Source organism: Eleutherodactylus coqui, chromosome 11 (assembly GCF_035609145.1).
Source record: "Eleutherodactylus coqui strain aEleCoq1 chromosome 11, aEleCoq1.hap1, whole genome shotgun sequence".
NCBI lineage: Eukaryota > Metazoa > Chordata > Amphibia > Anura > Eleutherodactylidae > Eleutherodactylus > Eleutherodactylus coqui.
In genome coordinates, this window is record NC_089847.1 from 69,527,726 (window position 1) to 69,546,649 (window position 18,924).

The following is an 18,924-nucleotide window of genomic DNA, read 5'->3' on the forward strand; positions in this document are numbered from 1 at the left end:
CCTCACAGTGATCTGACAGATGCCTAATCAGCGTTCTGCCCAATCATTAAAGCAGCAGTGAGGCGAATCTCACTGCACCCTCCTCACTTCGGACTATAGGACGCACAAACTTTTCAACAAGATTTTTTTCTTGCTAAAAAGTGCGTCCTATAGTCCAAAAAATAAAGTCTTTATATTACATATGCAAAAACAACACTATATTTTCCTATTTTCAAGTGAATGCTCTCCACAAATACCTATGATTTATTAGAGTGTAGAGATAACATACTCTATGACCTAATCAGGACTTGGAAACCTTCCAAAGAAAGCAATAAGTATTCTTACCGTGCATTTAACTGATCTTGTATATTCCGGATACTTTCCATATTTCTGTGGTCAGTATTCAGCAACTGCCCAGCCACTTCATTTACAGATGCTATTCTTGATGCCAAATTGTTCATCTCTGCCTCAAGTGTTTCAAACCTGCAAAACAGATTTATTGGAAAATAAGTGCAAAAAAATAAAACTCTGAAAATTGGCTATTTCCATAGCTAATCTTTGTCTAAACAAAGCAGGCATGAACCCCTTTGCTTTTTAAAGACAAGAAATATGCAAGGTGACAACTTATGACCTTCTCTAGTTAAGAAAAAAATCTAAAGAAGTTAATTCAAATAAATTATTTATGATAATCAGCCATGTACATGGATGGCAACAACTGACTAGGTGGATGAAGGCCAATTAAATGTCCTGCATTTTATGGCTACGTATTTTTTTTGCCATCTATCAATAAAAAAAAATAATTATATATTCTAATAGGAATGTGCTTTAGCTCTTAGCTTTAAATGGTGTAACTGGTATCTACAGACTCTTTGCAAAGTACCTTTGCTGGACTACTTCCAAATCTTCAAGTTTCTCTGGGATCTCCATTCCATTGAGCCACTGCTCTTTCTCATCTATCCAAAGGATACAGGCATTTGCTTCACTAAACATTTTATAAAGCGCTAAGGAGTCTTGAAGGGCTTGTTTACGATGGGCAGCCAAGGTTACCAACTCTTCATACCGTTGCTCCAAAGCAGGAAGTCTTCCATCAACCTCAGGAGAATGAGAGTATGTTGGTGGCAAACTACTGGCCTGTTCATGCAGAGCATCAATAGCTGGTCGGTGATTAAGTATCTCCTCTTCCACATCTTTGTGTTTTTTAATTAGCGTTTGTGTCGAGTACTCATCATGGCCTACATCATTGGATGAAACCAACCTCAAAGTGTCTAGAATCCAAACCTCTGCATCATTGGCATCTGCTTGGAACTGGTAATAACTGTAGGATTCCCTCAATGTGCGTTCCCGATCTTCAGCCAAAGCTTCAAGCTGCTTCCATTGTCCCTTAACTTCTAGTATTTTTTCTTCAATTTCTTTGGCTCCAAAGTGACCCTGTGCTACTAGTTCTTCACCTTCAGCTACCGTCTGCTGCAATGGTCCATAACGCCCACTCATTTCATCTCGGAAAGCATTATGTTTGCTGATTAATCTTAAGGAACTGGTGATGTCTTTACCATAGTCATCAGACATTAGAATGCGACTTTGTTCTCGGATCCAAGCTTCCTCTTCACCCATATCCCAGAAAAATTTCCAAAGTCTCCTAGACTCCTCCAGCTTGGATCTTCGAGCTGCAGAAAGATTGCACAATTCTGCATAACGTTGCTCTAAAAGCTGTACACGCTTTCGCACCAACTCTGGGTCACATGGTTTGTAACCTAGGATACAAAAAAAAATGTATTCGTTTATAGCAAATGTATACCCTTTACTAACCAGAATACCCCTTTATGTCACTATTTTTTATCATTGCAAATCATTTGTTACACACCTTCATCATTAATCATGAATTTTTGTGAAACAGCACCAACTGATTTTACACGTTCTGCTTGAACAGCAATGTCAGCCTCTACTAGGGTGTGAGTTTGTAGAAGATCTTCTACACCATGAAGGTGTTTTCCATAGTCTTCAGACTGCAGACGACCCTGAATGAAGCAGGAAAAAAAATAAAAGCCATCATCTCACCTTATAATGTAACTATTGTTTATAGGAAAAAAATTAAAATCAGCTTTTTCCATACCTTCATATCATCTGTCCAATCCATGAGATACAGCAGATCTTGGAACATTCTTTGAAGTTCTAGGTTCATCAGGAGTCTTTGGCGCCTGGCTGAAACCAGCTCCCTTAAGTAATCCCATAAACGTGTCACATTATTCTTGCGTGCCAAAATTCTCCTGATGTCATGATAATTCTCTGCCTCTAATTCATCAGCAACTGCATTGACTGCTTGTACACGCTCACTATATGCAACAATATCCGTTTCAATAGCTTCATGTTTCCGCACAGCAGCTTCAACTGCAGCTAGGTCCACACCAAAGTTATCCTATGATGTAAGAGGGAACATCAGCTACAGCTTTTAACAAGATAGAATTTAATGCGACATCGTATGGGTTCTAGAGAATACTAAAATAAGTAAATTACTTGTGTAACAGAAGCCATAAAAATTTCAATATTAGTTAATAAAATTTGAACAAAAAGATTATAGCTCAAGTGATTAGTGTAAGGAATGCTGGAAAAATCCCCAAATTACTCAGGCAACATAGCAATATTACATACCTGTGAGACAAGGCGCTGATTCTCACTTAACCAGGTTTCTCTCATGGCTGCCTTACGATCAAATCTAGCCGCCAACTGCTCTAATTTCTCTTGGCGAATCAGCTCATTACGCAATGCTAGCTCCCGTTCATGTTCTGCCTTCTCTAGGCGCTCCCAGGCCTTGAATAATAAAGTAAGATTATGCAAGTTCAGCATAAGAAAATGTACAGTGTTTATAAAGCTAATTATAAAATCACCAAAAGTAACATAACATGATGAATAAACTGTACCTTGTTTATATCAGATATAAGTTTTCCTTCCCTTGGAGTATAGACCTTTTGATTGTTTGCTCTCATTTTACTCTGTATGGTGAAGAGGAGAACTTCCAAATTTCCTTTTTCTGTGAACCTGAAACCATACATCAAGACACAAGTGATAGAGTAGAAGTAACAACAAAAGCACTGCTATCACGTTTTTACTTTTACTAGATATTACAGATACTGGCTTCAAAGTATTAGACATTTTGACTGTTAATTGCGTAATACAATTCATTACTTTGTTGGTGTGCAGTCCAGCCCAATGCCCCTTTTAGGGCTCAGTCACACAGGCGCATCTGGGAGCCAATGCGCCCGTGTTACTGCAGGATAAGACGGCCGCACTGCAGGTGACTCTCCGCACCACCGGAAGAAAGAACACATGACCGGCTCCATTGCCGGTCATGTGTTCTTTCTTCCGGCGGTGCGGAGAGTCGTCCACACCTGCAGTGCGGCCGACTTCTTCGTGCAGTAACACGGGCGTATCGGCTCCCCGATGCGTTCGTGTGACTAAGCCCTTACACAAGCGGATTGCCGCTTGAACAAGTGCATAAGTGAGTGATATCCCTGCTAATGTGTTCACGCTTGTTTGCACTCGTGCAGAATGTTTAGACAGGCAGATCATCATCGAGAATGGTTGACTTCTCGCTCACATCCTGCTCAGTGTTTCATATAGGAATGTGAGGCACTGAGAGCGAAGTGTTTAAATGTAATGAGAAGTGAGCAAGTCGCCAATGATTTTTATGCAGGCTGAAACTGAGTGACAAACGAAAAGTGCACGATGCCTAGTGTGTAGACGTAACGATTCTTGTGCACTTTTGTTCGAGTGACAATAGTCATGTGTATGACGTGACAATCACTTTATTCCATTCACTGCTTCATGGAAATTTCCAAGTACTAGAGGTCAAGAAAGTAACTCCATACAGTTGATTGTAAAATTGCTTTCACATGATCTGTACATAAGACATTCAAGTAACTTTTTTTTGTCTGTAGTCTTGCACAAGGGCAATACCAACCCTAGGAGTCAGGTAGCCAATGTGCCTAGAAATGTGTTGCAGTGTAGTTTTGTACTACGGTAGGAACAGCTATCCAAACGTATTTGCTCTTTGAGGTTAATTAGAAATATAATGCTTAGCAAATGCAACAGGATATATTAGACTTTAGATGTTAATATGACAGATGGACATTTGTATATGTAAAATTTGTCATTCTGATATCTGCAGAAAGATTAGGAAAAGCTAGAAAAATTACTAGATGGAGGTGCAGAAAGCAGAACATTTAATGAGTGGATTATAGCAGAGAGGAAATACTCCTGTTATCTCTAAGAGTGGTTTTGGCTTGGCCAAACTGCAAGATTATGAACAGATGGTTGTATGCATTGTTAAAAATTCACTTAAATACAGGTAGGATGTTTACTCAGACAGCCATCCAACATCCCAAAACCAGATAAAAATCCCCCTCAAGTATTCAAGTATTGTACAAATTGCTCCAATTTTGGGAGAGGTTTCCTTTCCTGGCGCTTCGATCGTAATTTGTTGTTTTACACAATTGTTGTGTTACATCAGCTGTAGAAGCCTTTTGTTGCTGAATGTTATATGGAGCAGACTACATTATAGAGCTACTAAGGTGAAAAGGCCTGAAAATCCCTAAATATACATTTCCACATCAGGTTCAGATCTAATGTTTTAATAACTTACATGTTTATTTCATTATTTTATCATAAAATTTCTAAACCAAAACATAAAGAAACCTTTCAAAAAATAGTCTTATAAGACTGCTCTATTGCTTTGAAGAAGACACTAACATTACTTTTAGAAAAGTCACATATGGAGAAAGACTACAGTAGTAGAATACCGGTGTGGCAGGTTTTTCCTTCATTCATTATGTCATAATGGGATATTTTTAATACCCATAAATAGCTTACATTTAATGGGTTTTAAACTTTGTGCATCATTGGTGCATAGATTGGATGTGTCCATAGGCCATAATGGGCCTTACATATCAGGGCTATATATGTTAGGAGTACACAAACTTGGTGTAAACAGAGCTTTATTAACCCCTTCGTGACGAAGCCTGTTTGCACTTTAGTGACGGAGCAAATTTTGGAAATCTGACATGTGTTTAACTTTAACATAGAATAACTCGGTAAAGCTTTTGTATATCCAGGTGACCGCCGAGGTTCCTGGCCAGCTCTGCCAGTGACTAATGTCACTACAGGGGTTGTTTTTCCCTGCAACTGGGGCTCCTATGGATGCAGCTCCTATGGACGCCCCAGCTACAGTGGGAAAGTGTCAAATAAAAAAAAAAAAAAGAATGTTCCCCAGAGGTCTTATATGACGTCATGGGGGACATAGATAGTAAAAAACATAATTACATACATCAGTAAAACAAAATTACAGCATAAAACAACAATATATACATAAGAAAGAATAACAAAAACCATCGCCGTATGCGCCCTGTAAACCAAAACCATACATACTATATATCAAAGCGTCCGAAACAAATAGAGAAACCCATTCCCATACTTTTTTTTAGCATAAATATACTAAATAAAAAAAATTGCTATAAATGTAAAAAAAACATTTTTTTTTTTAGCATTTTACCACCAATAAAACTTAAAAAACGGAAGAAAAAAAAATCACCCTATATGTCATGGGGAAAAAAAAAAACACAGTAAAATAATTTTGGTAGCTAAAGAAGAGAACATGGGGCAGTAAAACTGCCACATGGGTAAAATCCCTAAAAAGTGTCTGGTCCTTAAGGTACAAAACAGCTTGGTCCTTAAGGGGTTAAAATACATTTTTTTTTTCTATAGTGCACATGAAAATGAGGATTTGCACCATAAAATGGATGTCCCCGTTTGCCCTGTGTTCACAAACATACCCATTGTGGCCCTAATCTTCTGGCTGTATGCACAACGGGGCCCAAACCGAAAGGAGCAGCCGGTGGCTTTTTAGAACAGAAAATTTTGCTTGAAGGAGTTTTAGGCCCCATTGCACACTTGTAGAGCCCTTAAGCCGCCAAAAACGATGGAGAACCCCCACAAATGGCCTATTTTGGAAAAATAGAGCCCTTAACGAATTCTTATAGGGGTGTACTGCGTATTTTGACCCCACAGTTTTTGAATGAATCTAAGCAAAGCAGAAGAAAAAAATTACGATTTTAACTTTTTTGGCAATTGTGTCATTTTAAAAACAGTTTTGCTTGTTTTTTGGTTTTTTTTTATAGCACACATATGAAGGAAAACTTTCAATCCAAAATGGATACCCCTGTTTATCCAGTGTTCAGAAACATACCCATTGTGGCCCTAATCTTCTGTTCAGCTGCAAAACGGGGCCCAAACCGAGAGGAGCATTGAAGTTCAGCTGTTTAACTTTTACGTGATTGTCATTATCCGTTGGATAACGGCGATCACATGACCAGAGACCGCTCACCATGGCCCTTGGTCCCTGCTCAAGGCTCTCTGCTACCTTTAAGTAGCCAGGAGCACGGAGATTTTACATTTCCCTGCATCCTCCCCAGCTTTTGTGCTTGCATACACTATTTTGCCGACGTCTACATACGCGGAAGTTGGGGAAAGGTCAATGAGTAAAGATTCCATTGGGGGACATCGCCATAGTGCTCTCTGCGGAAGTGCCACGGGACGGACGGCTTCTATTTCCTTCAATGGAAGCCGGCCATGTGTAACCCACACAAAGTGGCAAGCAGAAAATCGCAATCAATTTCCGCTCATGGAGATGAAATGGCATTTTGCCATTGAATACTACGGGCAGTATTTGCTGCGGAGTCCAGAGGTAGACGCCTGCCGCGGACTCCGCAATGCAAACTCTCCCATGAGCAAGATGCCTTAGGCAAGTAATTTCCCCTCCCCTCATGGATCAGATTTGTGACGAGAGGTGAAATGTTAACTTTTTTTTTAACTTCTATGTGATAGTCATTATCCATTGGATAGCGGCGATCATGTGACCAGGAATCGTGTACCATGGCACCCCGTAAAAATTCCAGGCGCTCGGCTATGTTTGATAGCCAGGAGCAGGGAAATTTAAAATTACCCGGGCAATCTGCGGCTTTTGAGCATGCATCCGCCACATTGGCGACGGGCGCTTGCGCCAAAGCAGTGGTAGCGTCCGTGGATAAATCCCGGGGCCTTAGGTACGTAATTTCATCCTCCCTCACGGAGATGATCCGTGAGGAGAGATGAAACTAAGTTTTTTAACTTTTTTTTTATTTTTTACTTTACATGATCACTGTTATCCATTGGATAGCAGTGATCATGTGACCAGGAACGATATACAGCGGTCCCCGGTGACATCTCTCTGCTCCCGGCTATACATGCTAGCTGGGAGCAGAGGTTTTTTTAATTTTCAGGGGCGCGAGCCCTTCTGTGTACGCGTCTGACATGTCCGTTGGGCGCGCACATGCAGAGAAGGAAGAGTGAGGTGCTAGGAGGACCATATCGCCGGGGAACATCGCTGAGAACTGGGGTGATTATTTTCACCTTTCCTCATGGATCCGATCCATGAAGGGAGGTGAAACTTCAACTTTATTTTACTTTTTACAACTTTTCCGTGATCGCCGTTACCCATTGGATAGCAGAGATCACAGACCCGGGAACCGGTCACCGTGGTCCCCGATGACATTTCCTGCTTCCCGGCTACCTTCAGTAGCTGGGAACCAGGAGATTTCAAATGTCCCACGCCGATCTGGTTGTCTGCGAATGCATCGCCATTTTCAGTTAGGCGCGCATGCACAGAAGACACCGAAGGGTCAGTTCCAGACCAGATTGTCGAGGGACATCGCGGAGGATGTGGGTGAGTATTTTCAGCCCTCCTCATGGATGCGATCTATGAGGGAAGCTGAAACTAAACTTTTTATGTACTTTATTGCGATCTAATGGATAGCGCCGATCGCATTACTGGGGGCTTCTCGCTGCCCCCCATGACTGCGCCATGTTGTCGGCTACCTCCGGGAACCGACAGCATGGAGCTGTCACATCCACAGCCCACTGTGTTTTAATCCTCAGGGAGTGCATGTTTTTATATCCCTGAGGACTAAAGCCTACTTAGCTAGGACGTAAAAAAAACATGGGGCAGTCACTAAGGGGTTAAAGAGGCTTCCAAGACTATATTATTGATGACCTATTCTCAGGATGGGTGATCAATATCACATGAGTGGACGTCTGACACCTGGCATCTCCTGCATATCAGCCAATTTAAGGACTCCGCTTGCAGTACCATTCCAAGCCGTTGCACAATGTGTGGAACTGTGTGCTTTCTAGTGTATAGCGGCTCCAGCACTAGAACACCAGCTTGAAAAACCAGCTGCCCGGCAGGGGTGCCAGGTGGCAAATCCCCAACAACCTGATATTGATGACCTATCCTGAATTCAAAGGGTGCTGCATAACACAGCATTTGCCCCTGGTTTAATCAGGAGAGTATTAAACCAGGACAATTCCTTTTCATTTGCAAAACCTTTTAAAATTACTTGACTTACCCAAGAAACATCAGTTATATAAATCTTTAGAAGTGCATTGCAAATAGAAAGCCTGGAAAAAGTAACTCACTTGGGAGGCTTCTCTACTGTTCGGTAAGTGTTGAAGGCTTGAAGCTGGTTTTGAACACCAGTCAGGGAGTTGGCCAACTTACGATCATTGAGTGTAATGATCATTTGCTCAATCCATTGGAGAAGCTCAGATGCCAGGCGCTCATAATTTTCTATGAGCTGGTCTGCTTCAATTGCATGGTCCAATACCTACAAAATAGCATATTAGAACAAATCAATATTAAGTCAGTCAGCTACATTTGTCCTATTAACCTAATATACTGATTATGTACACGCTGTCATAACACAGTGTTACTGTTATATTTTGGCAATGTGTCTTCTTTGCGAAAATATTGGCGAATAATCATATCCCACTCTGTATGCTAATGAGTGCCAGACCAGCTGATGGGTGTTTCTCCTCTTCTAGCAGTCCAGCTCTCTATCAGCTTTAGTGGTTAAAACTATCCCTTTTATTGTAGATTGACGCCTCTAGGTCTTCCTGCTGGAGAGGTCATGCGTTCTACCTCGCATGCGCTTATGCCACACTGTGCAATCGGGGCAAATGTACTGTAACTCATTCCCGGAAGGACTGTCGGAGCATGCGCGTTTCAGACAGTAATAATTCATGAAATTCTCCAATAAAGTGGCTTCCAGAGTGAAGCTTGTATTTAAGCAGTCAATCTTATTCTAAGCCAAAGCCATATCCATAATTTATAGCTTTACAACGTTCTCTAAAAACATTCCACTCCTATATCCTCCAATATTGTTTTAAGGCACATTGCATCACAATTTAACTACATATTATACAGCTAAATAAGAGACCTGCCTAATGATGCAGACTACATGGCTTGTAAGCTGTGGGAGATATCCTATATGTATTTTCTGTATTTTTGTCAACTGTGAATATACTGTATTTTGTCTATAATGGTCTGAAACTCTGGGGGAAGTGAAGATCACACCCCCCCCCCCTCCACCAGAATTTAAGGAGCAGTGCCTATTGTCCCAAATACTGGTTAAACCAGTTCTAACTGGCCAAGCCTTTTTAGGAGTGCTTTGTCTTGGATAGCAGAGAGGAGAAACACAGGATGTTCTTCTCATGAAGCTAAATTCAAGAATGAACTGAGCGTGCTCACTGAAGTTCCTCCCAGATGGAAGACATCACAAGCTACCTCACAAATACTTTCCTCTGAGAAATGGCCTATAAGCTCACTGTAACTGCTAAATTGCCTGACTTCCTGTGTTAAAACTTTATTTAAGGTTTTACGCGCGCATAATAAAGACGGACTCTTTGGGGAACACATGATGTAGTCCGTGTGGTCTTTGAAGGCTCTCCAGGCCTGTACACATTTTATTTAATTTGGAACACATGGTATATCTATAATAGCGAATTTTGCGCTAACAAATTTGGAGGCACCGCTGGGATAATGAAGATACAGAGATATGAAGATATTTCATCGTTATCCGGACACAAGGGGACGTCGAAGCAGAGACGGACAGATAATGAGCTCAAACAAGGTAATAAGTTATTCTTGTACCTATACCATCTCTCCCTCTCTGCTATGATCCGCCCCAGGCCGGGTGAGTTGAAATATGATAAGTCTGTATCTAAAGAACTATGAAATAGATATACTGTGTTGTTTTTATGTTGTCTGTGAAGGAAATGTCCTGAGTAGTGAATGGTGTGAACAGACTGTGCAGGTTAATAAGGAACAAAGAATGTGTAGTATAACTTGTTAAAAGAAAGCAAAAAGGAAAGTTGATATAAGCAATTTTAGCTGAAGGTTATAGTAGTGAGTAAAGTTGCTGAGAGTGTCCATGCGGTGAGTTTCCATTGTTCAACATGTGGCTGAAGAGGTCTCCCTTTGTTATGTGGGGGGAGGGGTGCACATGGAATGCTTGCATTTGCCATGTCTGCATACCTCAACTCAAGGGAATTTGGGCTTGGAGTAGAGATGTGGGCGCGCCAGAGAAGTCTCCTCCGATTATGGCAGGCCAAGCAGGCTGTTGAGGTTCCACAATGTGGTGCCAAAAGTACAGATCTGCGCCATGAGGTGCGGGAGTAGAGAATCTCAATTAATTAAGGATTTTTCCAATTACGACAAGATGGGCAGGGACGAAATTGTAAGTGCTTATTAGTGGTAAGCCAGACCTGTGTCGTGAGTTGTGGGAAAAATCGTAAGTATGAGTCGCAAGCAAATTCAATGAGATGATGTTTGTAAACATAACTGGACACACAAAAATGGGAAAGGAAAAAGCAAGTCAATGAGTTAAGGAAAGGTAGAAGGTTTAACAATGAACGGTGAAAATGGCTGCTATCTGGAGTGGTAAATATAAGTACGTGGGTGGAAATGGGCATAAGTTGTATTATGTTTGTCATTGGATAGCCTATTCTGAACAAAATATGTAAAAACCGCGGTACATAAGAGTTTTCTTATATATATATACTTTGTTCAATATGGGAAGTTCTATGTACAGTAAATACAATCCCAGTTTCTACTTCACATGAGATACTTATCAGTCTGTGTATGAGTGAATTAAAACCCCAGTGAGTGTGAATTTGTGTGTATAAATGAAGGGCCCGTATGAGAGTTAGATTGTGTTATATGGTATATACTGTTCGGAGGCTAGAAATGAAATGAGGCAAGAAAGACCAAACGCTGAGCCAGACCACAGGGGGTGGAGCTAGGTGATGTAAGGAGATGGGAGGGAAGAACAATAGGAAGAGGTCCTGCTCCACCCTCCACACAGATCAGCCTAGGAGAGAAGAGTATCTCCATTTAAGGGGATGTTGGTATATATATGTATATTGTGGTAATGTATAGAGGGAAGGTCACTCTTAGACTCCATGTTAAGTCTCTCACTTGAACAAATGTAGGTGGCCAAAGGAGGGGCATCTAATTTATTTCTGAGGGTAGTTGTGTGAGATAATAGTCCAGGATTGTCACAGTATATATATATAGGTTCTTGGAGTATGTGGAGATTTTAAAAATATTGAGTCGTGTTAATTTGAATATTATTGAATTAAGATACTAAAATGAGATAATTGTGTACTTGAGACACCTGATAAGTACTTTAGTCAAATTAATAACAAAAGTTCTATTTTAGAGAGTATCTCATTTTCAATTAACAACAGTATTTTACATGAAAATAGTTACATTTGAAAAATAAGTAAATTTTGGATGCCAGTAATTGAGTTTATCCCGAATGGTATTAGGGATACTAGTCCCTTAGTAAACCAGTAGTTAACCATCATTGGTGCAGTTGTTATGGTTGCAGATTGTAATAACAATATTTAATCTCCTGTTTGCAGTATGTTTTAGTGCAGGTACCGGAGATGGTGTGGGGCCCCGTAACATCATGCTCCCTCAAGGGGTCATAAAATACTGTATAGAGTGCAAACTAAACATCTTTCAGCTTCCAGACTAACTATGTATGAGACTGCCCTGCTAGCACCCTCACATATCGCAATCAAGAGGGGTATAGTTCCAAATGCCGTTTCATGTCCTTTACTGAATTCAGAAGGTTGAGAGGAGGGGCAACAGGTGCAGACCATGACATTAAATAGCAAGCACATGATTGTACAATTGTCTGAAGATTAATGAAAACAGAAAACTGGGTGTCCTAACAATAATGTTGTAACTGCCATGATTAATGTAAATCTTGAGTTTTACCCATAGATGGTTCCAAATATCGGTGAAATGGACAAGTAAAACAGGCTATGCAATGGTAACCGACAGAAAGAGGTAATTGTACAAAAACCACTCTTTCCCTCCTGAGAGACACTCAGTTACTCAGGAAATAGAGGTGATGGCGCTCACTGAAATATGTAAGCTGGCTGCAGGTAAGACAGTTTGTGTCTGCACCGACTTAAGGTACACATTGGGAATCGTACACGATTTCACATCCTTTGTGGCACAGTGGAAGTTTCATGGGGTCCTTGAGTAAGCCAATCCAGAACGCAGAAGCAGTGTCTTTGTTCTACAAGTTTTTAGCTCTTTCCGCACAGGTGACTTATCATCAAGTCCAGGCTTATGCCACAGAGACAACCACTGAGGCTGGAAGGAACCAGAGAGCAGGCATCGCAGCAGCCTGACTTCCCTTGAATGAGGTAACGGCTGGTAACCTGCTTGCACCTGAAACAGGTGTAGATATTTCTCTGTTGCTTGAATTACAGGAACAGGCCTCAAAAGAAGAAAAAGGAGTGGAAAAGCGAGCGGAATGCTACTGGGGTCTGGCAGAAAGGTAAATGCCTGTGCCTCCCCTGCACGCTGTACTCCATGATGTCACACCTGATCTATGAGCTAACCCATCCATCCAAGGAGGTAATGTGTGGTATGGTGTCTTCTGCTTGGCTTACCCCAGGGTTCAACACTGCTGCAATAGGGTTTGTACAGGGATGCATAAATGCGCCCGTTACAATCCAGGCCAATTGGTCAAGATACCTTCTCGATGCGAGCCAGACTATCTGTATCAGTGACTGCAGAATGATAGCATACAGCTACCACAGGTAGGTGTTTGGAGTTGTTGGTTTGCATAGACCTCTTTTCATGTTATTTGGAGGCGTGGCTTGAGAAATAAATAAATAAATAAAAATAATTTTTTTTAACACGCCAAAAATATGACCTAAGAATATGTTTTATGAAAGTAATTTTGAATATTTAGGTACACCAGAAGTAATAATAAATAATAAAGGTAAACATTTTATTAGTCATCTACTTGGTTAGAACCACGCCTAAATATAAGACTAAGTTGAGGCCCTATGAAGGTTTTGTTTGGTAATGCTGCTGTAATAGGCCTATGCCTATTCCAGGCCAAAAAGGAGGGCCTTACCTCCCATGTGAGTGCCTAACATCAGGAGTTATATCATCTGTCACTCATAAATGTGTATTCTCCGTGTTTCCAGATCAAAATGCAAAGAATCCTTTCAAGTACTGTTAACCACTACGATCACAGTGAAACTTCAAGAAAAGCTAATTTGGGTTCATGTCAGACATTGAATAAAGATAATCAAGGAAGGAGACAAATGTGGCCCATAATCCTTTGTTATATGTAGGACCCCTGCGGTCATTGGGCTGTCATTTCTCTTCTTCCTCATAAGGGATGTGGTAAATACATAACTACTGATGAAGAGGATTATGACAAATCTAGGAATGTTGCATTATAAAATTTGCTTAACTTGGTTCGCAGTGTTTGATAACGTGAAAAATAAGTAACTGTGCTGATGATGATATTGATCAATCTAAGATTATTGTATTGTAAACTTGATTGATGTGCAATGTTTGATATTATATTGTTTGTTTACATAGTAAGAATTCTTGAGTTATATGTCTACTGTACCGTATATACCGGCGTATAAGGCGACGGGGCGTATAAGACGACCCCCCAACTGTCACCTTATACGCCGGTATTCAGTGGAGAAAAAAAAAAAAAAATTATTACTCACCTCCCACGGCGTCCTGTCGCGCTCCGGCAGGATGTCGCTCGCTCCGGGAGGCTGTCGCTCGCTCCTCGTCGCCGCCGCAGCATAGCTTTCTGAATGCGGGGCTTGAAATCCCCGCTTCCAGAAAGCTAATACACACGCCGGCAGCCATGACATCATTGAATGGCTGTGATTGGCTAAAGCGCACGTGGCTTCAGCCAATCACACTATTCAATGACATCATTGAATGGGTGTGATTGCTAACACGTGCGCCTTCAGCCAATCACAGCCATTCAATGATGTCATTGAATAGTGTGATTGGCTGAAGCCACGTGCGCCTTCAGCCAATCACAGCCATTCAATGATGTCATGGCTGCCGGCGTGTGTATTAGCTTTCTGGAAGCGGGGATTTCAAGCCCCGCATTCAGAAAGCTATGCTGCGGCGGCGACGAGGAGCGAGCGACAGCCTGCCGGAGCGAGCGACATCCTGCCGGAGCGCGACAGAACGCCGTGGGAGGTGAGTAATAATTTTTTTTTTTTTACACTTTTTTTTTTTTGTATTACCGGCGCATAAGACGACCCCCGACTGCAGAGCAGATTTTTCGGGGTTCAAAAGTCGTCTTATACGCCGGTATATACGGTATGTAGAAGGTATTTGTGCCGTAATGTAGGAAGATTAGGAATATTAAAAATATTCATTTGCTACAGCAGAAAACTTATCAGGTCCCTCTGGGCAGAGTTTGCTTTATTGATAAATTTGACCTACAGATTTTTGTTTCATCTATTTTTATGAAGGGGTGAAGAAAAGCACACAAGGCCCCAGATTGTGTTTTTGTTTTTATTTTGTTTGATTTGCCATGGACTGATTTATTCTGGATCAAGTTTATTTGGGACTGAGTAAGCGTATGAACTGAGTTATTTCCACCAGGACATCGGGACTTTCTAAGTGTGATTTGAAATTTCATCTTCTCTAAGTGCATGCTGCACCTATCCACACGCTATGACTATTCAACTGAGCCTGAAGAACTGACACGTGTGCCTGACTGCTGTTAAATTGCCACTGGGGTGATCCTCATACTCTGCATAATAACCGCCAGCAGATGACGTCAAAGGAGGGCAAAGCATCACCGCTCCTCCATGAAGACCTTGGGCAACAAAATGCTGTACAGAGGCATCTGCTACATTGGAATAAAGGGGCTCTATAGTCAGCTGTGGATACTTCTGGATATGGAGAATGGAGAAGATTGTTTGATACCAATATAATGGGCGGGGACAGATTCCTACTTAGGGTCTGTTCTTTGGCTAACCAGGGAAAGCAGTGAGGGCACAATAATCCCCCTTGCTTCCCTGCATCGGAGATCCTATAGGTTTAGGATCTAAAGAAGATCAAGAGAAGAAACAATTTTACAGGAAGAGACATTTGTATTCAACATCTAACGGTTTTTGAATTTTTTGTTTTTCGTTATTTTCTCGAGCCCAGATTTGACAAGATTGGTTTTATGTTGATAGCAAATGAAAATATAGGGAACAGATATTTGGTTGTTTATGTAATATATTTCAGAAGTTGATTAATAGAACTTGAAGATCAAACCATGATATGTCAAAGTACATATTCCAACCCTAAATTGTATGCACATTTTATGTATCTTGATGAAATAGTTGTATGATGGCTACAAATAGCCAAAGGGTGGATTGTGGTACAAATATAATTGGCTATTTGTAGCCCTCCATTTTGTCTTTCATCCTCCATTTTGTATCTTACATACGAATAGCTATGAACATTCATGTGGCCTTCAAACCTGTTTGGTGTAGGAAGCTTTGATGTAACTGTGAAATGTGACAGAACAATGCTAACTGCATTAACTACAGTTCCATTTGTATAGGTTTGTTTGAGCTCTGTCCATATACATTGTATGGCCAGGAATCTATTGTCTTGTTAATCCTGTGATACCATCATCATTGTCTAGGGAATTGAGTTGTTGATTCTGAACCTTTGATCAATGAAACTGGCTCCTTCAGATGGGGGGGGGGTCTCAGACTGATAACATCTTGGTTTACAAAGCTTGTGTATGACCTAGCAAGTTTTAGTGTATAAAATAGTACAAAAATGTCAACAGATACAATAAGGTAGCAGTAAGTGTACCAATGTTTCAGCCATATTGTGTAATCAGACCAATGTTAACATGTAACAAACAATATAACCTGAGATCACACTTGGAAAGCCGGTCACATTCAACATGTTGTATGTCATCTAAACTATGAACAAGGTGGCTTATGCAGAAAACGTGGAAAAAAGATAAATCTTTCAGGAGCCATCTACCTAGAATACCGGTGGGAAACTGTAACGTGTTGTGAGGTATTTTCCTTATCCTGGATATCACCCAGCAGTAGGAAGGGATAAGGCAGGAGGCATTTCCCATGGCAGAGGTGACAGCTAGGGTCCCCTGTAGGCGGTAGGGAAAGGCCCGAGAACACAAATAGGAAGGAAAAACTATCCAGGAGAATGAAAATACGCACAACAAAGGAGGGAATTGTGGGAGATATCCTATATGTATTTTCTGTATTTTTGTCAACTGTGAATATACTGTATTTTGTCTATAATGGTCTGAAACTCTGGGGGAAGTGAAGATCACACCCCCCCCCCCCTCCACCAGAATTTAAGGAGCAGTGCCTATTGTCCCAAATACTGGTTAAACCAGTTCTAACTGGCCAAGCCTTTTTAGGAGTGCTTTGTCTTGGATAGCAGAGAGGAGAAACACAGGATGTTCTTCTCATGAAGCTAAATTCAAGAATGAACTGAGCGTGCTCACTGAAGTTCCTCCCAGATGGATGACATCACAAGCTACCTCACAAATACTTTCCTCTGAGAAATGGCCTATAAGCTCACTGTAACTGCTAAATTGCCTGACTTCCTGTGTTGAAACTTTATTTAAGGTTTTACGCGCGCATAATAAAGACGGACTCTTTGGGGAACACATGATGTAGTCCGTGTGGTCTTTGAAGGCTCTCCAGGCCTGTACACATTTTATTTAATTTGGAACACATGGTATATCTATAATAGCGAATTTTGCGCTAACAAAGCCAAAAGGTTTTCCTCATCTGCCAGAAACAAACCACCTAAACGATCAAGTACCTTGCCAATACGTTTCCCTTCCACTGCTAAGGCCTTCATCTTTGAAAAGTAGTGGTAGAAAGTTGCCACATAAGTAATTATGGACTTTTCATCTGGTTGGTCTACGTTTACATCTAAGAAAACAAAATGTGAGCGTTTGAAATGTTTGCAGTCTAACAAAAGCAAGAAAGTAGATACAGTCACTAAAATAAAAGACACAAAACATCCATCCTAGCTGATGGTCATTACAAAATGTAACCCTAGAATAAAATGAAATCTAAGGTCTTATTCAGAAGGCAGCATTTGGTCAGTATTTAGCATCAGCAATTGAAAGTTAAAATCAGGAATTAAAATCAGGAATGAAACCTATAGAGAGAAAAAAGGTAGACTGGAAAGATTTACACCTCTTTCATATTTTGGACTTATTCCTGTTTTTGGCTTCCAAATACAGATACAAAATACTGATGTGTGAATGGAGCTTAAGGATCAGGGCTGAGTTTATCATTGGTCATAGCGCTTAGCCAAATCAGACACAGTGCTTTCAGCAGGCTGAAAGATCTTTTGTACAAAGCCGGGATCGCAAGCGGCAAAACCTGCTGGACCCTGACAGTGGCGGAGAGGAGAGGGAGTATATTTTTTTACTTTTTTTTTTTTTTTTTTTTTACACACGTTTGGGATTATTTTCGGGGAAGGGCTTATATTTCAAGCCCCCACAAAAATCATTGCTGTGGGTAGTCCCCCTCATAACTGAACACTGTGACAGCACTGTCACAGTGTTCAGCGATGAGCGGACTCCCTGCGGGGGTGAAGGAATCCTCTGCCACTGCATGCGCCGAGATGGTCTGGCTCGTCACCACCGACATTTCTGTGCGGGCTTCTGCGAGACCCGCACAGAAATAGAGCATGCCATGATTTGTTTTCCGCGCGTGTTTTCACGCAGACAAATCACGGCCATCTGCCTAGGATTGCGTTATTTAATGGAATCCTATGCAGGCGGGCATGGGCGGAAATTCTGCCGCGGAATTTCCGCCCATGTGCAGGGGACCATAGTTTAGGTTTCTGGCCTTTCTTTAGGTAGTTTTGTGGTCAATGAAGTTTTTTTTTTCTCAAAAAGCCTATTCAAGTCTAGGTAGATAAATTCCCTACCTAGACCATGCTGCATTTAAAAAAAAAAACAACTCCATTGACCACAAAACTACCTAAACAAAGGCCAGAAACCTACTAAATTATGGTCCCCTGCACATGGGCAGAAATTCCGCGGCGGAATATGCATTAAAACCGTATTTTAAAAATGTAGTTACAAAAGACATCATTTATAAATACCCCACCAAGAGGAAAGCCAAGTGAAAACAAGTAGTAGAAGATGCAGATGTTGGGTTTGAGGATATGCCAGTTAAAACACACACACGTTGCTAAATGAAAAGCTCAGGAGCTGTTTTTTTGTTTTCTTTTTTGAGAAGAAACTGCATGAACCTGGCCTAAAGAAAGAGGATGTTTACCTTCAGGATCCAGAAGCTTAGTGAGGCCTAACTCTCGTTCAGCAATGTTGAATGCATTTTGTAAGTTGTGGTGAGCATTGGATTTCTTTAGAGTGTCAAAGTCAATAATATCTGGCCTGGGTTAGAAAGAACAAGATCAAACAATTTCATATAAGCATAACAGCTCTTCATGTATTTCAGTCATTCCAGACAATCATGTAACTGGACTCTTCCTCATTTATTGTAAGAATAGTGCTAGTAACACAGAGACCTGTATTTCCAACCTGTATCTCCAACATTAGAATGTGATAGTCTGCTATTTTTCTCATTGCTAGGACACAGCTATGATCAGAAATTTCAGTTTAGCTGTAATGTCTAATGCAAGTCTGATATAACCTGAAGTCTCCATTCTGTCTCTCTCCTATATTTTACACTAACTAGCAGAAGCATAGAAAG

At 41.0% G+C, this 18,924-nt stretch overlaps 1 protein-coding gene across 4 annotated transcripts in view; it reads right to left on the minus strand.

Annotated features, from left to right (window-relative positions):
- Positions 1-18,924, minus strand: part of SPTBN2 (spectrin beta, non-erythrocytic 2) — a 206,739-nt gene that overhangs the window by 66,366 nt on the left and 121,449 nt on the right. For all 4 annotated transcript variants that reach the window (XM_066582517.1, XM_066582519.1, XM_066582520.1 and 1 more), the window contains exons 6-14: positions 18,490-18,605; positions 17,012-17,124; positions 8,482-8,669; positions 2,895-3,012; positions 2,626-2,784; positions 2,090-2,392; positions 1,841-1,994; positions 860-1,730; positions 325-462 (exon numbers count right to left, since the gene is read on the minus strand). In XM_066582517.1, the coding sequence (XP_066438614.1) occupies positions 325-462; positions 860-1,730; positions 1,841-1,994; positions 2,090-2,392; positions 2,626-2,784; positions 2,895-3,012; positions 8,482-8,669; positions 17,012-17,124; positions 18,490-18,605 (2,160 nt within the window). The remainder of the gene's footprint in view (positions 1-324; positions 463-859; positions 1,731-1,840; positions 1,995-2,089; positions 2,393-2,625; positions 2,785-2,894; positions 3,013-8,481; positions 8,670-17,011; positions 17,125-18,489; positions 18,606-18,924) is intronic.